This window comes from Narcine bancroftii, chromosome 11, assembly GCF_036971445.1.
Source record: "Narcine bancroftii isolate sNarBan1 chromosome 11, sNarBan1.hap1, whole genome shotgun sequence".
NCBI classification, from domain to species: domain Eukaryota; kingdom Metazoa; phylum Chordata; class Chondrichthyes; order Torpediniformes; family Narcinidae; genus Narcine; species Narcine bancroftii.
Window position 1 is genome coordinate 84,702,851 of NC_091479.1, and position 24,342 is coordinate 84,727,192.

The 24,342-nt window shown below is 39.9% G+C and overlaps 1 protein-coding gene across 7 annotated transcripts in view; it reads right to left on the reverse strand.

Moving 5' to 3' along the window:
* LOC138746060 (dedicator of cytokinesis protein 4-like) overlaps positions 1 to 24,342 on the reverse strand; it is a 282,285-nt gene that overhangs the window by 13,194 nt on the left and 244,749 nt on the right. For 5 of the 7 annotated variants that reach the window (XR_011346681.1, XM_069903813.1, XM_069903812.1 and 2 more), the window contains exons 44-48: positions 23,282 to 23,401; positions 4,645 to 4,766; positions 1,893 to 2,013; positions 541 to 622; positions 319 to 428 (exon numbers count right to left, since the gene is read on the reverse strand). Coding sequence is in view for 6 of the 7 variants with exons in the window: in XM_069903813.1 (XP_069759914.1) it covers positions 319 to 428; positions 541 to 622; positions 1,893 to 2,013; positions 4,645 to 4,766; positions 23,282 to 23,401 (555 nt within the window). In the remaining variant the exon portion in view is untranslated. Of the gene's footprint in view, positions 1 to 318; positions 429 to 540; positions 623 to 1,892; positions 2,014 to 4,644; positions 4,767 to 6,767; positions 6,860 to 21,042; positions 21,169 to 23,281; positions 23,402 to 24,342 lie in introns of those variants that run through there. The other 2 variants (XM_069903814.1, XM_069903815.1) reach the window with 2 other exon arrangements.

Genomic DNA, 24,342 nt, shown 5'->3' on the forward strand with positions numbered 1-24,342 from the left:
ACCGGGCAGGACTACTGCACCACTCATCACGCCTCCCTCAGCTTCAGAGGACAGCCCTCAACACCGTTAAAGCAACGCAGGAGCAGCTTCATAGGCCTTCTCCATAATCTGCCTTTTTCCCCCCCACTCATTGAGCTGACTTCAATGCAGCGTCACTCCATAAAAAGGGGTTAAGAGAAAGAGAAGCCAAAGAGAATCCCTTCAGAGTCGCTGTGTGTCAACTTTAATTGTGAAGTAATCAATTTTAGTCAGTTTGCATTCCTGTCAAGCTTATTTATAAGCAAGGATGAAGCTGATCTTTCCTTATAGTCTTCTTACCTGTGTTGGTTCCATGGATATTGGATAAATGGCACTACAAGGCCGTTCTCTGGGAGAAAGGCATGTATTTTCTCTTGAATGTTTCTGCTTATCAGCTAGAAGGGGAGAACCTAAAATACAGAGCAAGTTCTTTTAAATCATTTGACCTTTATCATAATTATGTACATTCTAATAAAAGATTTAGAGTTCAACTATAAATAAAGAGTGGTTAATATAACCTACCTCTGGCACTAGATGGAGCTGAGCTTGTAACATTCGGGGAGGCTGAATGTGCGGAGCTTAAGCTTGAGGTAGATGGACTTGCCTACAAAGGATGCACAACATTTTTTTTTAATTAAAAGGAATGTTTAACTTTAAAGGAGTAATGGCCCAGTATGTGTATAAGACATGCACCCAAGAGGGGAAAAGAAAACTCACAGGGGTCTGATCTCTCAGGATAACCTGTGAACAAAGGAGGCTGCAACATGTGCACAGTAATATCCACGCACAGATCCCTTCCTGCTGGGTGGATTGTGGAGGATCATGTGGCCTCTCCATCTGGCACCAAGGAGGTCGCATCACCTGCCCATCAAGGTTGGACTCTGGCCACCCATTAGTGCACACCTGACCACTGGCTCCTTTAAATCACTTACCTGGGCTGGAGTTCCCATCTTACTGCACTTTAAAAGCCCACCACATGCAGTAGCTTATTCTCGGTGTCCCTTGGTTTTAACTATGAACACTGCTGTACACCACTTTGTGAACTGTGGACATGGCTGAAGGAGCCATTGCTAAGGTGTGCACTGCACTTAGAGTGGGTCCATAGTACTGTGTGGGAATGCTTTGCATTGAGCCTTACCCTGTTTGAACGGAATCAGGAGTACATGTTGAAGTCCCTGTTTAGTAAGAATGTGCTAGTTACTGAATATTATTGCACATGATAGGGAGGGAGGGAGAGAGAGTAAGCAAGCACTGGTATCGGAGATTGCTGCAGCCGATGTGACCGCTTACATGGTTTAAAATACTGAGTATTGTTTTGTGTCTTTCCTGTTACTATTTCCCCATGTGTACAATAAAAACCATCCTTTGTTTGTTTAGCCTGTGCCCGTACTTGTTTCTCTGTGAACCCACCGAACCTGAGTTGACCACACGTAACGCCTCCCACACCCCCAAATTCCTGATCACTCAGCACAGCCTCCTTTGAATTGGTCACCTGACCCTTCCACCCACACTATTCAGAGACGTTCTCCCATCTTATTCCTAAAAATTCACTCTAGTCCCAACCCTTCCATCCCACTATGGTTAGCAATTTTTCAAGCCCTTCTCTATCACATTACTTTGTCTTCCTTTTTACATTGTTAATGTTAATCATTGTTTACCTATAGGCACTTCAAGGTTTTTTTTAAAGATTAAAAAATGGAAAGAAACATCCAGGAAGCCTGAAGAGGGCGCACAAAATCAGTGAACAGGCCAACATGGCCTGTTTCCGCTCCGTAAATGGTTATATGGTTATATGTGGCTCTGCACAATCTGTTGGATGCGATGGAAAGCCACTCGGTAACACCCAAATTTTCGCTTACAGAATCAAGATATACCTGCATATGAAAAACTTCATCTGAGCTTTCGGACTGCCCAGTGATGTTGCTAACTTCAGCTGATGCTTGAGATGACATGGATGAAGAAGAGTATCTGTTGAATGCTGGGTAACTTAAAGGGCTGTAATAAATAGCAGAACGTTATCAACCAAAAGGTAGTTATTCTCCACAATTAACAGTAGAATTGGTAACAGAGAAATTGTTGAATGGCTCATATTTATTCAAGAAAAACTCTATTTTTTCTTTGTGACTGGTGGTACAACACCACACAACAATGAATGGAGCAACAGTCAGTGCTCAGCAGTACAGTGATAGGTTAGACCCAGTATTTCAATTTACCCAGTGGTTATAATGAGAGTTTAGTCGATAAAGATCGTGTTCTTTGGCGAGCTCTCCACTGGCCACCGAGACAGAGGTGCACCAAAGAAGAGGTACAAGGACTGCCTAAAGAAATCTCTTGGTGCCTGCCACACTGACCACCGCCAGTGGGCTGATCTCGCCTCAAACCGTGCATCTTGGCGCCTCACAGTTGGGCGGGCATCAACCTCCTTTGAAGAAGACCGCAGAGCCCACCTCACTGACAAAAGACAAAGGAGGAAAAACCCAACATCCAACCCCAACCCACCAATTTTCCCTTGCAACCGCTGCAACCGTGTCTGCCTGACCCGCATCGGACTTGTCAGCCACAAACGAGCCTGCAGCTGACGTGGACATTACCCCTCCATAAATCTTCGTCCGCGAAGCCAAGCCAAAGAAACGAAGAAAGAAAGAGTCGATAAAGGGAGATAAATTAGTTCCTCTTTTCTCATTTAAGGGCTCATGTAATTTAAGACTTTTCCAAAGGTTGATTGGTTGGTCCATGTTGCCATGTCACTTAGCGGAAGGAAATAGCAGGTGGGGGAACATTACAGATGGATGAGTGGAGAGGAAGATCACTGCATTACTTGCGTGAATTTCTTTCAGATGTTAACTAGAAAATTTTTCTGGATGCCTCCATTTGCGAACACGGATTGGATAGGTGGGGGCCAAAGAGATTAAAGTAAGTTGACTGGATATTATTGAAATATTAATCATATTAGCATATCAACATGGAACTCCTTGTGTATGGACAGAGATGACAAGATATAGACCTTCCATTTAATTAAAAATGGAAGAATCTTTTGTACAAGAAATCAGAATTTCTGTGCTTCTATTGAAGACTGACTATTAGAAATCTCCCTAGCATTTCTCGTCCAATTTCAGCAGATCCTAATTAACCTGAGAAACTTTACACCATGCATGGACTTGCCACTACAATTGGGTCAGATCTGCTTCAAATAGCTGTAGAATTGTACTGTCCATATTATTAATGCTCTGGATATTAGATTACAAAATAATTAAGATGTCATTTTAAAGACGGTTTCCAAGTAGAAGTGTTTTGATGAATGTTTTGATTTGGCCTCCTTCTCCTGGAAAGATGAAATGGTAGAAAGTATGTTGGCTAAAAAAGAGCTAAGGAGAAAAGAGGCATCATGGTGAACAAATCCAGACAGAGATGGGATGAAAATATTGGCTCCGAAGGTGGTCATCTGGAAAGGCTATTTAAGCTAACTATCATAAAGACACATCAGTAAGACAGCAACTCGGGAAAGCAATATAGCTGTGATCTATTGGAAGTGGAGTCCACAAAGGAAACTGCCTGTTGACGATTGGTTCATCTCTGCAGCAAATGGGAATGGTGACGGACAGGGAGGGAGTGCTTGGCAACTCACCAGTCAGGCAATCTACAAAATAAAAGGGAGTGTCCCCATCAAATTCCCTGGTCAGTTCAAGACAACTGTCTCTGCCCAACCACGTCATCTAACCACCAGTCATACTTGATATCTTCATTTTGTAGGTCTCCCATTGTAATGAATAAAGTGACAATTCATAAACTAATGAAGCATTTGATTCACAGATTCCCCAGAGGCTGAAGGATCTCTTAAAATGATTCAAGTCTTACAACACCAACTGCAAGAAGCTGGATTCAGAGGTGTAGAGTAGAGGTGGATATTTGGGCACTAGAATGGAGGAAGGAATTCCTAGATGTCATCAGCCCACATGATCCTCCAGTATCATATGAAGAGGCAATCCCTTCAGATCAAAAATAAATAATTTATATTTATCTTTGAAGTTTCATGTTCTTCATTGCTAACTTGTGAGCAAATCAAGTAAAGCATATATTCTTTTCCAAACTGAGTCCTAATATTTATTGTAAAAGCACAATATGAAACGAGCAAGTTAAGTTCCTTCAGGTGGGCACCTTCACTGCACCAAGGTTAAAGGGTGAACGTAATTGGATCAGAGCAATAAATCAATCGTTTGACATTTTAAAATTGCGACTGCACCCATTACAGAGGAATGCATGATGCCAGGGTTCTAAACTGTGCTGCAAGTATCAAGCAGTTGTTGATTTATTATCACTTTTATTAGCATTTTGACCATACTTTCTTGTGATAAAAGAATGTATGTTTTCTCGTACCTAAACAAATGAAATTGGTTAAAGAGATGAAAAGCTGTAGGGTAATAACAGAGCATTAGAATTAAATGGTTACTTTTTAATCATGATTTACACCAAAATTATATATATTGCTCTTTCAACTCTCCTGGGTAATTCAGGTGTGCAGAATATAACATTTCTTAACTCATTGCTCTGTGAATAAAAGTGAAAACTGTCATTTTACGGAGAAAGCATTCATTTCAAAACAATAAATTGTCTTGGATGCGATTTTACCTGCGTCTGTTGGCAATTCTGGCACCATCTGGGCTTATTGCACCGAGTGCAGGATTCCGGCAAGTCCGGGGACTACCGTTGGTTAGGTGTATGGGACTTAAACGAGAGTAGGCTGGGAAGTCCTAGAAAATACAGAATATAGTCAACAAAATGTGCAGATTATCACTGAAATGTAACACTGAGTACATTAGTATTTGTACGCGCAAGGTATAAATGATCTTCAGAACAAAGCCTTAACATCTCCAAATTTAACACGATAGTCATAACAGCATTTCCTGAATGCTGATCCAAAATATCTGAAACATGATTAATGTTTTCTTGTTGTTTTGCAAATATATCAGATTTTAGTTTGCATTCAAGATAAATATGCTCAAATACATTAAAAGCTAACTGTGCCTGAGAATCTATTGCCATGCTATTGTTCACTCACTATCAACACCATCATAGTCGATACATCGGTTATGGTTGAAAGTAAAACAGAAGAAAGCAGAGGGAATAAGTGTCAAATTAGCAGGAGGAAACATTTGGGAAAAATGTAACTTATTTTAGCAACAAGGATAATAAGTAAGGCAGGTTGAACAAAATAATAGAAAATTGTGGAGCAATTGATCAAAATACTTTAAATATGAATTTGTCAGGCACAAGCACCTGTGTTAAGAAGATCCACGCGCTTTATCGAAGCACCTGACAGACTGAATCAATAAAAGAAAATGTTTGTGCTGCTGACATGTTTACATTTGTGTTTAAATTGAAAGGAATACTGTATTAGTGTGTCATGTTGTTAGATAAAACACCTCAAGGAAAGGGGATGTAATGATGGAGTGCTACTGATCTTCCTGACCATTAGAGGGAGTCATAGACTAGTTTGTTGCAGCTCATTTGGATTCAAGATGGAGGCCTCCACACGGTCATGAGTGAGCTCTTTAGCTCATCAAGTATAGTTGTTTTGAAAGAATCCAAGTTTCTTTATTACAATAAAAGAAACATCACAAGATCCTTAATAATGCAATGTATTTCAATAAGATCATTTAGTCTTGTAAACTTCATGAATGAAGACCGATTCTTCCTCATATGGCAAATTCACTTAATTTCCCCTCCACACACAAGAATCAATCTCATTAATTATTATTGCACAGCTACGAAAGCAGTGGTTTTTAACCTTTTTCAGTCTAAGCCATCTGGCCTAACATGCCATGCCCCACTAGTGGTAATGGCAGAGCAATATTTTCAAGTCAAAGGCAATTCTGTAAGAAACACATCTTTATCTAATTTAAAGTATTTTATTACATATTTTTAAAGACCCACATGGAAGCAAGTGATGACCCACTGGTTGAGAACCACTGCACTGAGGCGTATATTTCCCTTGAAGATGACTAAAATTTAAACACAATATTCCAGATGTAGTTTCATCAAAGGGGTGAATAGTCAATTACACCAGGACCTATTTCTCTCATACTTTGAGCCTGTTGAAGGTGTCCACACTATTTTCCTTCGTAATACCTTGCTGTCCAATATATTAACTATCGTTTGTGTTCCATAACATCCGATTTGCTCTGAATATCAAATCTCGCGATTGTGTTTAAAACTTTGATTTTCTGTTCTCTGTCCAAAAAATGACCAGCTCCACATTCACCACTTTATGAGGCAAAAGCTTGGCCAGTCACATTTTGAAGACTAATTTCTATTTTGTTAGTTTATTTTGTCAGCAAACTCAGTTATTTGTGACACTCAGACCTCCTTTAATCACGTTTTGATTAAAAGTTTGCACTCTTTTTAAAAAAAAAATAAGGCATTGAGATCAAGGTTCCCTCTAATTTTTAAGCAGTTAGTGTATGTTGTGTCCAATTTTTTTCCTGTGACACAAGTATGTGTGCACTGAATGCTTATTCAAATGTAAACATGAAATTGATTTCAAGAACATTTTGGCACAGTCTATCGCTCATGGCTAATAAAACTGTATTGGTGAGTTTGATTACAAGTACAACTACTGTACTTGTTTAACCAACTAACTAGTCAACAGAAAGTTAGCGAAGAGGCTATTTTCAATATGTATAATTATTAATTACTACATTATCTTAGGGAACTAACCTTTTGTCCACACAATAATTCCTTTGTGTGCGCACATGCACGTGCACACAGCTTAGAGGGAACAGTGATTGACATGAGGTCTGTCATTGCTTCAATATCTCAATCCTCTTTCCAGCCACTGAAGCATCTTTGAAATGTAAAAAGCTGTTACAAGACAGACTACTGATAAAAGCTGTTACAATACGGACTACTGATTACTGTGGCTGGAAAACATTCATCAGACTTGCACTCGTTCATTTAATCGCTGTGAAATTTTTGTGCTGGAATTTGTAAAGTGAAAATGGAAATCACACAGGATCGTCAATAGAGCATGCATTCCTTAACCCTGTAGACTGGAAAAAGAATATTCAATGATCAACTTTGATTCTGAATCAGGAAGTTAGTGGTGAATTCAATTACAAAATAAGTAGAGAAGGTGAATTAGGTAGCCAGAAAATAAAAGAACTGAATCAATGGGTTTCCTCTGGGTGGCTCATATGTTCCAAAGACTTCCAGAATTAATTAGTCTCATGGCTATATTTGAGAGGTGCAGGCTTGTTGGCCAAACGGGCCTGTCACCACGCTCTCCCTCCAAATAAGATTAAAATTAAAGAGAGAAAAATGAGATAGAATTAAAAATGCCATTTATTTTTAAAATCTCCAACATGAAAGAATGAGAACTCCACGTATGTGTCAGTAAACTTACAGTGCTGGGGTTTAATTTGGCATTTATTAAGATTTGTCACTTTATTTAAAAATAATTAGACTGAAACAGTCAAACTCTTTTTTTTTTAAATCTGCCATACAGGTATGAAATTTCATGCCATTCAATGGATTCCAATAATGATGCAGAGATTGAGATGTGTTCAAGATTGAGCAGCTGCTCAAGTTGCTCTACATTCTGTGAATAAAATATAATTGTGGTCAGTATATTCTGGCCCTCTATTTTTCCATCAACTGGAAAATCACCACCCTTTAAGTTCGGTGTAGAATTTTCCTGGATTTTGCCACCTTATTAGGTTAGTCTCATTGAGACAATGTCTCTCAAATGGATTTCTGAAAATGATTTGAATAAATGACAATGAACAAATGTTGACAACAATATGCAACAGATTTTAAGCTTCTCTTTATGTGATGGAAAAATAATTATTGACCAGATTTTCTGGCCAAAGGCAAAAAGACAATGATACTGAAGGAACCTGCCCACAATTTTACCCTCGTGTATTTCTTCTCTCAGACAATCAGGCCATATAAAGAGAACAAAACAAAAGGAGTATCACATGTCTTAGCTCAAGTACCGATGCTGGACAACATCCCAGGTTATAAATTGACATGTCTTGCACCTTGGGCAAGGGGAATTGACATCATCTGTAGCTTCACACAAATCCTGCTGCAGACAACTTAGTCTGGGCAAAAGAATGGACAAGCTTGATGGATGTACACAATAGAACATGGTACATTGAGAGATCAACCAGAAAGTTGGCATGTACATCAAGGATCATGGAGGAGTACAATTCCAACCCAGAATGAGGTTTTGTTGAGGACAGCTCTATCAAATTGAAACATCGCTCCTGAAGCCACACGCCATTGGACTCCTGCAATATTGGATCAGATGTCCATCACAGAAGACAGTTGCTATCATGGCTGTGGATACCAGCATTCAAAGGGTCTTGCAGGACATCAACAGTGTTGAGTTATCTGTCCTTCAATAGATTATTACGAGCAGTGTCATATGCTAGTCATGTCTCACTGAAGCACATATCTGCCGTTTCTCGACGTAACTGCATTGCTGATTGGCCACAGGTATTCCAACAGAGCTCTTGTTTTCACTTATTAGCTAATCAGCTAGAATCCAGTCCAATTTCAGCCCACCAAGGCCATCTTCCGTGGCCAAGAGAATTCTTCATGGCAAATCATAGCTATGCATCTGCAAGTGGCTAGTGTATGGAGAGGATAGTATACAAAAAATCATTTCAAATTAATTAACATTTATGTGCTAACTTGCATTCTTTGATATGTAAATTTGGTCTTTAAAGTTTTATTTTGATATGCTTTCATTTGAGAATTATTAAGTCAACCTGTGATGGTGGTGAACATTTTGGTGAATGGGGAATTGGCAGTTATATTTATTTATGTTGTAGCTGGCTTGGCTTCGTGGACGAAGATTTATGGAGGGGTATGTCCACGTGAGCTGCAGGCTCGTTTGTGGCTGACAAGTCCGATGCGGGACAGGCAGACACGGTTGCAGCGGTTGCAGGGGAAAATTGGTGGGTTGGGGTTGGGTGTTGGATTTTTCCTCCTTTGTCTTTTGTCAGTGAGGTGGGCTCTGCGGTCTTCTTCAAAGGAGGATGCAGCCTCACAGCTGGATATATTGTTCGTGAATAAAACAGGATGCCTCTTCTTCCCATGGAGAGCATTACCTTATGAATTTGCCCTAATGACCAGGATGTGAACCACCACAAACATCAACACCAATTCCCTTCAGTATTAATGAAGCTTTGACAGAGAGCTCAAGGCAGGGAACATGTTGTTTGAGCAGATCCAGGTTTTGTTCTTACAATTTCCGCGTGCAAAGAAGTCTTTGTCACCTTGCCAGTATCATTCATCTGATATCTGGCAATTACTCTGAACTAATCCAATTAGGTCCATCAGGCCAAATTTCTTTGTTGATCAAACACAACTGGGAGCTCATACAATGTACATGGACAGAATAAACTTTGCCAATTAGTTAGCAGCACTTTAGACAGGTGGCAGCTTTTGTGTTCTTCAGATTCAGAAGTCTACGAAGGCCATTAAAAATCAAACAGCTGCAAGTTTTTTTAAAAAGCAAAATAACTTAAAAAAACTAAAAACACGACTGCAAAATCCAACCATAACAAAACAAATGCAGCTTATTTTATTGCTAAATTTCTTTTTAATAAGTGTAATGGTGAGGTAGTAAACTGGATTCAACATTGCCTTCATGGAAACAGTGAGAGAGTGGTAGTGGATGATTGCCTCGCTGACTGGAGGCTCATGAGTAGTGGTGTGCCTCAAGGATCAGTGCTCCTTGAGGGTCCATTGTTGTTTGTCATCTCAATTTCAGCCATTCTCAACAGGGGACCACACATACCCCCTGGGGATCACAGCACATTTAAGGGGGGGGGGGACGACATGGACAGAAATCATAAAATATCTGTCTTTTATGTCATCGATGGGAGAGAAATACAGAATAAACTATCTAAACTTGACTGCTTCACAGGGAAGGGGCTCATAAATTTTGAGCAGAATCCTAAGTGGGCCATAGCCAAAAAAAAGGTTAAGATTGGCTGATGTAAATGGTAATGTGGTAAGTTGGATCAGCAAGTTTGGAGATGACACAAAAAAATCGGAGACATTGAGGACAGCGAGGAAGGCTTTCAAAGCTGTCAGAGGGATTTTGACCAGCTGGAAAAAGGGCCAAAATGGCAAATGGAACTTAATGCAGACAAGTGTAAGGTGTTGCATTTTGGAAGGACAAACCAAGGTAGGCCATACAAAGTAAATAGTATAGCACAGAAGTGCAAAAGAACAGAGGGATCTGAGAATGCAGATATATAATTCTCTGAAAGTGTGGTGCCGCACGTAAAGGGAGATTTTGGAACATTGGCCTTCGTAAATCAAAGTATTCAGTTTTGGACTTGGGATGTTGTGATAACATTGTATAAGACATTGGTGAAGCCAACATTGGATATTGTGTGCAGTTTTGTTCCCCAACTACAAGAAAGAAATCAACAACATTGAAATAGTGCAGAGAAGATTTACTAGTATGCTGCTGGGCCTTGAGGAACTGGGTTCCAAGGAAAGGTTAAAGAGGTTAGGACCTGTTTGGAGCAAAGAAGAAGAAGAGATTTTACTGAGGTTAAAAATTATGAAGGGTATAGATAGAGTAAATATGTTTTTTTTTTCCTCACTGAGGTTATGTGAGATACAAACCAGAGGACATGGGTTAAAGATGCAAGTTTAGGGGAATTTCATTTAGGAGTGCAGAACAAGCTGCCAGTGAAGTGGTGAATGCGGGCTAAATTTTAATGTTTAAGAAAAAATTGGACAGGTACATGGATGGGAGGAGAATGGAGAGATAAGGGCAGGGTGCAGGTCAGTGGTGTTTGGCAAAATAATAGTTTGGCACAGACTAGAAAGGCCCGTTTCTGTGGTGTAATATTCTATGGTTCTAAAGTCATCCAGTCTCACTGTGGGCGGAATCCTCAGCACTTATGTCAAAGGGGCCTACGGTGCTTTATTGACATTTCTGCGACTATGGGGTACGGCCCAAGATGATGGGATTTGAGTTTGACAGAGACAGTGATGGGTTGCAGGCTCCAGGGAGCAGCAGATTGTCACAGGGCACCAGTAACGAGGAGCACGCCCTCGATCAAGATGGAAACCCCAAGGATAAGCGAGGAGTTGTGCAGCTGAATGACACACACACACAGGCTGCGAGTGTCTTGATGTCGAAGAATTCACACCAGGTTGCAGGCGGCTGAAGACTGAGAACCAGGTATCAGAACCTGGATTCAAGAGGATGCAGATGAGAGGGAGGGTTCCTGAAGGGCCCTGGACATTGAAGCCTTTATCATTGTGTTGGAGGTTTGGATCTGTGCTCAGATTGCCAATGGTCTGAACTGAATTGGAGTCTTGTGCAGCTGCAGAGGCGCTGGAAAAGAATCCATGGATATGTACTGACTCTAGTGGGTGGGGGGGGGAAACTCTCCTTTGCCTCCCTTCCTCTGATTCTAAGGGACAATGGGCAATGCTAATGGTGAATCTTTGTCTGCCTTATGATAGACTAAAGGCATTTTCATATATTACATTTCCATTTTATTGTATGACAATAGTGTTTGATCTGAACTCCACATGGTCCCAACCTTGTTGACATTTAGAAGCAAAAATGTTTTATTTGCAAGAATGCCAATCTTTACCACCAGAGGAGACACACATTCATCTCTTCAAATGGAGACCATCACCAATTTTCCAACTTAAATTGTAGATGGCAATGAAAGAGATGTTGAAAATATTTTCAGCTTCAGGTTGAAGAAAACTGATGCTTAAAATTTTGTGTCTGTTTACCTTGAGTGACACTGGCAATCTGATCCTTGCCTGGTCTGAAATTGCAGTTACAGTCAACACGGCATAAAATTCCACTAAAACTTTCTTTTCAAAGCATAAAGATACAATGTGATACTTCTTGATCAGGTTCAAGTTGGAGAATTACTCTTTGGGCCAAATTGTCTTCTGGTCAAGAACTTCATCCTCCCTCTTCCAACACAATGTTCATCTGTGCATAATTCACAGGGGATGGCAGTGCACGGTGATATTCAATGTGAAGTTCAGCATAAATGAGGTATAATTTTGAACATTTGACTCATACAATATATTGAAATACTATTACATCGAAAAAGCTGCTGAATCTTGCTGCCCTTCAACAAACTTATTTGCCTCCTGAAGAATGAATTATATTAAATAGCATTTTCAGCTTTCACCACTAAAAGGAAGAACATATCAGTGGGAAATGCAGAAAATTTAAGCCAGAAAGAATTCTATTCAATTCACAATGACAGGTTATATTAATTTTGCTTTCGTTTAGAAAATTGAAGGTTGATATTATTAAATTAATAAAACAGGCTGTATTTTTATTAGGATCAACGGAGGTTGAAAAATGTGGTTCTATAATACCTTCCAAGTACAGCCAATAAATGCAAATAAGATTGATTTGCTTCCAGTTTGGCATTTGATAAGCATCCATTCCAATCTCCCCTTGCTTACACTTGGAAAGTACAAAAAGCCTCCAGCTGATAGGGCAATTGACATTCTCTACTGAGATGCGACTTTTTAAATGAGGCACAGTTATCCAGGGATAAAATATACCAGCAGTGATAAAAAACAGAATTGAAGATTACACTCAATAGGATGAACACCCTTTTCCTATCCCACCTTGAAGGAGGGGCTCAGGCCTGAAACGTCGGTAATACATCTTTACCTTCTATGGATGCTGCAAGACTGGCTGAGTTCCTCCAGCATTTCTGTACTTTTACCCTTTTCCAATTGTTCTGTAATCTAGAACCAAGTATGCCTTATGTAAACCATCACCAAAAAATTGGAACATACTCAAAGTCTGTATACAAGTCAAGTGCAATGTCTGTCAATGAAGCCGCCTGAATACTCATGAGGGTGGCACGGTTAGTGTAACAGAAGTGTAGTGCTGTTACAGCACTAGAGACAGGAGCTCAAATCTGTAAGGAATTTATACATCCCCCCCCCCCACCCATCCCCCATGTCTGCGTAGGTTTTCTTCCACCATTTAAAAAAAGTACATCCATTGGGTGTAATTGGACAGCACAGACTCGAGGGCTGTAGGAGCCTGTTACCTTACTGTAAATATAAATGTAAAAATGGTGGACTGAATGTGAGACAGTTTATCAATTTTGCAGCAATGATTGTGGACGGGAGATGAAGGTGTTTGGGCGTTGTTTGAAAGATGCAGGCTAACCATAAGATGTATTTAAGATGAAGGCAAACTGGAACCAATGGGCACATTCAGGCAAGCATCAAATTTGAACTTACCCTTTTGAAAATGAGGAACTTAATTGACAAAGCAGCCTGAATGAAATTCACCCGGCCAATCTACAGAATATATGCCAAACAATAGGATTTCCCTTAGAATTTGAGAGCACTTCATTCTATATTGGACCCTCATACGTAAAAAATTCAGTATAGCATAATCCACTTCGAGGCCCATGTATGGTGGAAGAATGAAGACATCAACACACACAAGACAGAGTCAAACAGCAAAGAACAGGCCTTTCAGACCAACTCATCCACTCCAACCAAGTTGGCATTCTGGGCTGGTCCCAATTGTCGACATTTGTCCCACATTCTTCTCAGCCTTTTCTAGTCACATATCTATCCAAATACCTTTTGTATGTTCTAATTATATCCACTTCTGTAGCTTCCTCTGGGAACTCATTTCACGTGCTTTCTATCTTCTGAATTTAAATTTGCCCCTCATGTCCCTCTTAAACATCTCCCCTATTACCTTAAATAGGTGTCCTCTGATTTTAGAATCATTCGACCAGGGGAAAATACTATGAACATTCATTTTGATCCAATTCCAAGCATGGAATCCTCAGCACATATGCCTTTTGCATTATCGACTGACTGCCTTGCTTCAATCCAGCCCTTTGGCCCTTGCTCTCACTTCACCACAGCATCAACTCTGATACCAAATCCATATCAATACATCAGAATTTATTGCCATGAACATGTCACGGAATTCATTGCTTTGTTGCAGCGTCTCAGTGCAAATGTTTACGTAAACCACCTTACAAAATAAATCTTTTTCTTTGGCTTGGCTTCGCGGACGAAGATTTATGGAGGGGGTAAAAAGTCCATGTCAGCTGCAGGCTCGTTTGTGGCTGACAAGTCCGATGCGGGACAGGCAGACACGGTTGCAGCGGTTGCAGGGGAAAATTGGTTGGTTGGGGTTGGGTGTTGGGTTTTTCCTCCTTTGCCTTTTGTCAGTGAGGTGGGCTCTGCGGTCTTCTTCAAAGGAGGTTGCTGCCCGCCAAACTGTGAGGCGCCAAGATGCACGGTTTGAGGCGTTATCAGCCCACTGGCGGTGGTCAATGTGGCAGGCACCAAGAGATTTCTTTAGGCAGTCCTTGTACCTTTTCTTTGGTGCACCTCTGTCACGGTGGCCAGTGGAGAGCTCGCCATATAACACGATCTTGGGAAGGCGATGGTCCTCCATTCTGGAGACGTGACCCATCCAGCGCAGCTGGATCTTCAGCAGCGTGGACTCGATGCTGTCGACCTCTGCCATCTCGAGTACTTCGACGTTAGGGATGAAAGCGCTCCAATGGATGTTGAGGATGGAGCGGAGACAACGCTGGTGGAAGCGTTCTAGGAGCCGTAGGTGGTGCCGGTAGAGGACCCATGATTCGGAGCCGAACAGGAGTGTGGGTATGACAACGGCTCTGTATACGCTTATCTTTGTGAGGTTTTTCAGTTGGTTGTTTTTCCAGACTCTTTTGTTTAGTCTTCCAAAGGCGCTATTTGCCTTGGCGAGTCTGTTGTCTATCTCATTGTCGATCCTTGCATCTGATGAAATGGTGCAGCCGAGATAGGTAAACTGGTTGAAAAAGCGAGAGTCAAAGTAAGGCTGTGTCCGTGGTTCATTCAGAAACCTTATGGCAGAGGGGAAGAAGCTGTCCTTCTGCCGCTGACAGCTCATCTTCAGGCTCCTGTACCCTTTCCCCAGATGGTCGCAGAGTGAAGGCGGCATGGCCTGGGTGGTGGGGTCCTTAAAGATAGAGACTGCTTTCTTGTAGATGTCCTCAATGGATTGCAGTCTGGTGCCCATAATATCGCAGGCTGAGTTAACAACCCTTTGGATTTTTCTCTTGTCCTGACCGTTGGTACCTCTGGCTGCGACCAGCCAGAATATTCTTCACAGTACACATGTAGAGTTTGAGAATGTTCAGTGACATACCAAATCTCCTCAAACTCTTCATAAAGTATAGCTGCTGGTAAGCCTTCTTTGTGATTGCACCGACATTGAGGCTCCAGGACAGATCATCGAAGATGTTGACACCCATCAATTTGAACTTCTTGACCCTGTCCACTGCTAACCCCTCGGTGAGGTGTGGTTTGTGTTCTCCTCTTTTCCTCTCGATGTCCACAATCAGCTCCTTGGTTTTGCGAATGTTGAGTGCTAGGTTGTCGTGACACCACTCAATGATCTATCTCCCTCCTGTACACTTCCTCATTGCCATTTGTGATTCTGGTGACAACTGTGGTGTCATCAGCAAATTTGTAGATAGCTTTGAAATTCTGCCTAGAACACAGTCGTGGGTGGCGAGCGTGCAGAGCAGTGGGCTAAGCAGGCATCCTTGAGATGAGGCTGCGTTGTTCGACAGTAAGGAGGAGACAATTAGTACTGACTCTGGACTTCTGATGAGGAAGTCAAGGATCCAGTGGCAGAGGGAAGTGCAGAGGCCCAGGGTTTGGAGCTTGTGGACCAGCACTGATAGAATAATGGTGATGAAGACTGAAAGGTAGTTGATGAAGAGCAGCCGTATGAACAAATTGCCAATTATATTGCGTCTGCACTCAATACTTAAAAATAAAAAATCACTGACAATCACATTTATACAAAACCCAAAGAATTTGTCTTATACATATGTTTATTCTCGTTTCCCTGGATCTAGTAGCTTCGGAGAAAATAGGTTGATGCCATGATGGTGAACTGGCATATGACAGAGCAGTCTGACCAAAGGATTGTGTGAGATGAACAATGGAAATGAAATAGCTGGGTTTGTGGAGTCTGGCACGTTGTCCCAGTGTGACTACAGCAAATAACTATTTTAGCAACACATCATGATATTGCAAGATCAAACAAAGCCTCGCATTGTTAAAAGTGCATCACTCTCTATATTTAATGCAGAAATCATAATGTTAAACAAGGAGATATAGCAAATGCACATATTGGAACATCAACAAACGAAACCAACTGCTGGAGGAACTCAGCAAGTTGGATTGCATCTATGGAGGCAAAGGGCCAGTCCACATTTTGGGGTGAGACTCTGCATCAGGACAAATTTCAGCACATGACCTTCAGTTTAAAAGTAAAATAATGATACAGATTTGTCTGAAAATGTAATTTGAAGCAACTCTGGAAGGAACAAGCTTATGGTAAAAATCTATAATTCCATCACATATTTCCAACACAAAATGACGAACTTGATTCTTGAAAACAAAATACGAATCTGTGCGATGCCTGTGATTTATTGCGCAGTTCGAGCCTTTGAGGAGCTGGGAGGGTGATTGCATCATGGAGAGGTTTGGAAAATGCAAGGATACTCAGCAGTTTTCCAAAAGGCAAAGGTTATGGAGAATATCAGTTACATATTTTCATGTGCAGGTGAAAAAAGAAGAGATCTTCTGCACTGCCATGAAATAAGCTTGTCATGGTGTAAAAATCCTGTAGAGACCTTCCAAAAAAAAAAATCAGTACACACCTTAAACTATATCAAATAATTGATCTGCAGATATGATTCAGAAGGCCTGAGGCAGGAATGAGTTGAACCTGTTGATGATTCCTTAACAAGGCATAGAAGTGCAGAAAATAAATGCATTGCTAAGACAGAGGATGAAAGGCAAGTCAGCCAACATATTTGAGACCCCTGCACGAACAAAAAAAACCTTGAGAAGAAGTAGGAGCTCATGATACAATTAGAGAACCAGAAGCAGCAAATTGACAGATTAAGGTACAGACAACCTGCAGATTAATCCTGGGTTAGGAAGGAAGAAAGATTGGTGCAGTTCAGCAAGGGAAAGCAGAATCTTTCAACAACCACGCAAAAACAAAGACAAAACAAAGCCATTTTGTGGAAACCTCAACCAATGGGAGATGTACCATGCAGAGGAAAAGTAAAATGGCTAAATGGGAAAGACCAGTGAAACCATGACACACAAGATACTGAAAGATCAGAATCAGAATTTATTGGCATGAACATGTTATGAATTTTATTGCTTTGCGACAGCATTTCAGCACAAATATTGCTATAAATTATATTTAAAAATAAATAAATGAGTGCAAAATAAGAGAAATTGAGGTAGTGTCTGTGGTTCATCGTCCATTCAGAAATCTGATGGCAGAGTGGAAGAAGCTGTCCTTGTGTCGATGAGTGTTCATCTTCAGGCTCGTGTATCTCCTTCCCGATGGTAGCAGTGTGAAGAGGCCATGGTCCGGGTGGTGAGGATTCGAGAGGAAAGAGGCTGCTTTCTTATGTAATGGAGTATAAATATTGGGAGGAATTTTGTAAAATTAGAGTAGGTTACGTAGATACATACATTTTAAAACAGATCTTATTTGAAAGACTGAAGAATTCATATTCAGTAACATTGCAGAATCTTTGGAGACTTTTATGCACATTTCACAAGCTAATTGAAATGATGTCATGAAATGAATAAACCATCGTTTGGAATTGGAGACAGGCTGGATGGTTGGATAACTACAATGTTTCTGACCTTTCTGCAAAGTGCTCATAAAAAGGTCACTCCTGGGCTTTGTTTACCTAAGACAACAGCTTGACCAAGAGAAGGATAACTCCAGTTGTTTGCTGAAGAAGATGGGGGTTTTTGCAAGTGAGAGAGTCACATGGGCTTCCTGGCAATGGGCAGTTAGAGAGAGAGAGAGAGAGAGAGAGGACTAGTTCAACAGGCTCTCTCAGTTAGTGTGGGTGACACTGAAAGCGGCTGAACAGTGCAAGCCAGGAAGAGCTGGTTGAAACTGATGAAAAGCTCCAGAGCGGCGGATGGCTAGAAGTGCTATCTGTCTGATGGTTCTCCTGGAATAAGGGGAACAGAAAGGAACTCTGTGGTGGCCTGAAAGAAAGAGGTTACCATCTGGAAAACCCTGATGGGGCAAGTTTCAACAGCGAGACCTTGAGGTGACTAATGGTGGTACCTCGGTTGTGGAAATCCTGGAACAACAAATCTCACTCTGCAAACTCTGAGCGGTAAACATTTACCTTTCGAGCACCAAAGCCTCGTGAACTTTATACATGTTAAATTCTGTGCACAGTATCAGAATTGCCTGCATTCAGAGAACTTGGAAGAAGGAGAAGTGAGATTGAACTGTGAACCAAAGAACTTTTCTTAAATTTATACACACATCATACATGTGTGCTTAGAAATAGAAGGAGATAATTTGGGTTAGTTTAGTATAGAGATAAGTTAAAGTTTGATTCTATTTTCATGTTTAAAGTTGATTAAAAACAAATGTTGTTTAAGTAAATACTTGTCTTGGTCAATGTCTATTGCTGCTGGGTTTTGGGGTCCTTTGGGCTCATAACACTTAGGACACCACTGCTTAAGGATGTCGTCGATGATGTGAATACTGAGGCTTGCGATGGTGCTGGCTGAGTGCTTTTTCCTGTCCTGTGCATTGGCACTTTCATACCAGACAGTGATGCAACCAGTCAAAATGCACTCCACTGCACACTAGCAGAATTTTGCAAGAGTCTCCGGTGGCATACCAAATCTCCTCAAACTCAAGAAACATAGCCACTAGTGAGCCTTCTTCATGATGGCATTGACCTGGAGGCCCTAGGACAGATCTTCAGAGATATTGACATCTAGGAATTTTAAAACACTTTCCATGCTGACCCCTTGAAGAGGACTGGTTCATGTTCTCCTGAAGCCCACAACCAGCTCCTGTTGTAACTCCACGAGCTGATCCATCTCCCTCCTGTATGCTTCCTCCTTGCCGTCTGATTCTGCCGATGACAGTGATGTCATAGGCAAATTTGTAGGCTGCATTTGAATTGTGCCTAGCCACACAGTCATGAACGTAGAGCAAATAGAGCAGAGATCCATATGGAATTAGTAAATGTACAAGTTCCTCATGAGATAAGAAGGGAGAAACACGTCCTCAAAGAATACAGGAGCACAAATTAATTTTATTCCACTCAGGCTATTCTGCAAAGATCTTTTTCTAGAAGATGGAATCAAAAGGAATAAACCAATTGCATACTGTCTTAAAATATAGAGAAAATTAAAATTCCACAATTGGGAATGGTTTCGATCAGAGAAATATATAAAAAGAAAGAATTCAATTACATGTTCAATGTCACATCAGTAGCATCGGTGTCTGCGAAAATGTGAAAACGACAGTAAACCACTAGATGGAAGAGGCAACACAGAGTTGAATGGAACAAAAAATGTAAAACCTCATTGAAATGGCCAAACATGTTTTGACAAAATAATTGAGTGCTTTTAGGATTTGGAATATTATATTCCTGTTGATTCCCAAACAAATTCAGTTATTCACCTGCCATACATGGCTTGAGTAGAAAAAGAACTTCAGGAGATGGTGCTGAAAGTCAAATCTGAGTCATTAAATCTGCCAAGGTCTCGAACCACAACACCATCCACTGCCACAGGGGAATCTTGAGAGGGGAAATCTGAAGGTGAGGATACACTTGTTGTAAATGTGTCACCAACACAGCTGCGCAAGATCAGACACCAACACATAATTTGCTTTGTTTAGACTCACGACTCAACATCAATCTGAATCACCTTCAATCTTCACTGAAAAGTTTGCCATGTTATCACAAAACAACCCTCAACAACAAATTGACACTTTCTGGGGGCACAATACTGGATCTGTTTCTCCCTGGTTTCTCTGCAGATTGATCTGTAAAACTTGGAATCTGGTTGAAGCTACTGATAAATTTTGATATCACAAAATTATGCATCACCAAGATCAACACATGCCAGAAGAGAAGACTCAATTGAATCTATATCGAGCCAACACCTAAACGGATAGAGCGACATGAGCGCAACTTTTGCAACCGGATGGGTAAAGTCCGACATCACCAATTAATCTTCTGAAAAGCTGGGCCTCATAGCTACACCTGTTTTCATAAGTATTCTCGCCTTTTTGAGAGAGCTACCTGTCTTTTAATTAATGTAAGCACGATTCCATAGATAAATGTAATTTTTTTCTCATGTACTAAGCACTGCTGCCTGTCACCATTCAATATGAAGGAGTTTTTTTTTAATTAAAAGCAAGATTTAAAGATAAAAACAACCAGATCGCCAGACTTAATGTCCATCCAAAGGACAGAGCAACTCCTTAGGCCTACAAATATCTTGTATCTTCAGCAATTCTAAGCACAATATAGAGGTCAGTAAAGACTTGAAGGCAAGTGTTTTGAAGTCTGTATTCATCTTTCTGAGAACATATCTGTTAATTTGCAAGATGATTTCCTTCTGGGTCCCCTTCATAGAAATCTTTCTCGACTTGCAGCCTCTGATGCAAGAGTATACTCCAGCTATTTACTCTTTCCATTTTAATATGGGACTTATAGAGCATATCTGGATCAGTTCATCTTGCTCCAACTCCATTTGCTTTAGAAGGTGTACACAGCAATCCCAAATAAGCCCTGTGGTAGGGGTCCTTTACAGAAGGATGGGAAAGTAAAGCATTCCCATCCTTGAATGCTCAGGGGCAGGTTGTAGAGTTCCCTCTTGGGAGTATGTCTAAATTTTTTAAAGTACATTTATTTTGATCAGAGGCGATAGTTCTGACAGAGCTTTTTGGATATTGAAAGTCTCTGTGGTCATCTGGTTCCATTTTTGATAACTTAATGGTCCTCTATAACTTAAAAAAAATGCAGCAGGAGCATTATGTATGGGATATTCCAAAATATGAAATATTTATACTTGCCTCAACTTCTATTTTTTCCACACTAATTGCACCACTTTTGTTCCAAAACAAAAAATTCTCAGTTCCTCAAGTGTAATAGTTTAATGTTAAAATGCGATTATTTTTTACAGAGTGGTACACATTAATAACTCAATTTTCTTCAGCTTCACAATTCCTCCATTAGCTTTAAGCAAGTTTCAGACATAAAAATAAATGATCCGTCCCTTGGGAAAATAAATTTTGAAGTTTAATTGATTGTTCATCTATCAAAAGCTTACATTTCCAACACATACATATATACACATACATATATACACATACATATACACACATACATATATACACATACATATACATATACACACGTGTATATATATATATATATATATATATATAATTTTATTTGATATTAGACAAGATATGACTTGCTTTAATGAGGCGATGTACTAAATTCATCAAAAGAACTTTGAAGGGCAAATATCATCAAGGTAAATGCTTTAAATTTGACAGCAAGGACTGAATTTTAATGTCCCTGAACAGGTCATTTCTTTTGAAACTGCAGCTGTTAATGTTTGTGCCACTAAATTAATTGTCAAATTGAAATTTGTAGATTTAAATTAGGACTTCAGCAAAGCAAATAAATGATTTAAACTGCATCGGGTTCAACAGGAAGCAGGAACCCAGAACGCTTAATAAATATAACAGCATTCCAAGAGTGTGTCACAGGAGAAACATTTATCGAACAGAGGACTGATGCATAAATGAACACATCCTTCCTCGCACAGCTTATACCTTTGACTTAATTTTAAAAATAAACCATCAGAATTCCCAGATACAATACCTAATTGGATATCAACGCTTGTCAGGGAAGCTTAGCAGCCAATTTTTCTGAAGATAATTAAAACATAATACTGGACTTCTCTCCAACGGGTTAATTAGCCAGTGATCACTGCAGACACTGCTGTCTGGATGCTGGTTATATTACAACTGTTTTGGGTGTTGTTTTCTTGGCTCTTATCCTACTTTAGTGGCTTTCTTATTTTTCACTGGCACCTCTGTTTTCAAAAAGAATCAGCAGGTATGTGCAAACAAGATCATTACGATGCAATTTTAGCACATTCCAGATTAGCCACAGTTAGTGTTAATCACTGAAAATTAAAACAGGTATCCAATTTCAGAAAGACGAAACTATGGAGAAGGGGGTAGGATGATTTCAGTTGCTGTAATTTCTTTTTCCCCCATTTGTCACTAACTACTTTATGAAGCCAACAATTACCATTACTCCTCAATTCCACCTCATACACCATTTGTGATCCCCCACTATGCTTGCTTTTGTTAACTGAGACCAGAACTGATGAAGCAGACAAAAAACATTCATTCACAGCTATTCATACAAGAGAAATGTCATGTTTTATAATAATTAGTAATGGGTCAATTTAAATTTCTGAATATTCAACATTTACATTTGACCAACCCCAATTACCATTCTATAGTTTTACAGCCAATATACATCTTGTGTCTCAAAAGACTTAAATTATTCAATTTTGTGCATTTGAATGCTCCTTCCCCATCAATCCAGATGACACCTCCCACTTATGGTTGGTATATTTCCCAACAGTTGCAACATGACTGATGTTACTGCAAAGAGGATTTGATGCAAAATATCTTCTCTCAAGCAACTTAGAATAGAATCAAAGCAGGATCTTTAAGAAATAAACAATGGAAAAGGACTGACTGTAATCTATAAAATTATATTTTGCAGCAACCCAGTTGAGAATGTTTCAATTTGAATGCAAAAATCTAACAATCCTTTGTGTGTCAATTTGTGGCAACTCTGAAGACCAAAAGATCAAAAAGAAAAAGACATGAGAGGTCAAATGAGGTGGACAATTTAGGAATTCTTAAAAGAAAATAAGTGCAAAAAGAACAAAAGTTATAGCTATCATCAATTCCCATGTTCAAGTCCTCTGAACTGTACCACAAAAATGAACAAATAAAGGAGGAAAATATTGTAATGAGGGGGATGCTGATCCATCACAAAGCATGGATTATGGTCAAATGCAACTTCAATGTGCCACATTAACAATATTGCTGTATTGTTGCTTATTCTTGGAGAAGATCAGATCTACAAGCTTTGCAAACTGCTGGCATTTTGTCAAAGCAACTCTTAATTTGTTTAACCATCAATATATCATCATTCATCAACATTTTAAGTATTTAACAATAACTCAAACTTCATTTCTACTTTTATAACATTGAAGAAGCACTTGGATTGATGAACTTCTCAATACAGATGATGGAATTCACTTAATCATCTCCCTTTTTTTGAGTTCATACCTGCAGACCCAGTCTTGACTTCATCACATAGAATTGGTCCACCAGTTTCTTGTGCAATGGCCTCATGTCTTGGGGCACAAATTTATCATGCACTGCCAAGCCATACTCCAGAATGTGTGCCTTTAATACAGAGAAACATACACAAGATTATAGGTTTACATTTTTTTTTTAATTTTAATTTTCTACATTTCTCCAGTTTGCTCATCTACTACCTCCAGCTACTTCCCCAAACTTTTGTTTCTTTCTCTTCCATGAGCTTTAATGTAATGGTCAATACAGGTGCAGAGCTCAGTGCATGTGAACAATGAGTTAATTAATCACTGACCTCCTTGGTTAATGCCAGTGTGCTATGGAAGCCAGACGCAGCACAACTGTGGGTAGCTGGTTGTAGTGGGGGGCAAAAAAATCAGCGCGTTAACTGCAAGTGTTGTGGATGTGGAAAACAAACAATTTTAACTGGAGCCAAAAGCAGTTTCCCACTGATATTTTATTTCCTGCCTTTGTAAATATTCTCCCCAATAAAGTGTTCAAAATGAGTTGCTTTCAGAAATGAAACCAAGGACTTGTAAAGAAATCTGAATTTTTTTTAAGAGAACTGGAAGACCATCAGTAAATTTGTACCATTGAATTAATGTAAAAAGGAGGACAACTTTGATAGCATGCCAAAATTACCAAACAGCTCCAACAGTTTAAACCGATTCACTAATTTTTATCTAACTATACAGTATTCGGCACCTATGGGGAGTGGTAGATACTGGATAAGTGTATTTTCCAGTTACTTGAGACTCACTCTTACAATGCCTAACTAATACACATATATTAAGAATAAACAATTCAAAAGTCAAAAATACTACACTGCATTACACAGAACAAACTTCACTTACACCTTCAAGCATTTTACTTTTTTTTCCCAGTCACATTATTTGAAAACATTTAACCGTCCCTGCATCTGCAGGTTCCTCCCCCTCTAAGGAACAGCCAAAAGATGAGCAGTAACATTAGAGATAATTAATTCCCCCTTTCCCTAAGTTTACAGATAAAAGCTCTGACTCTCACTAAGC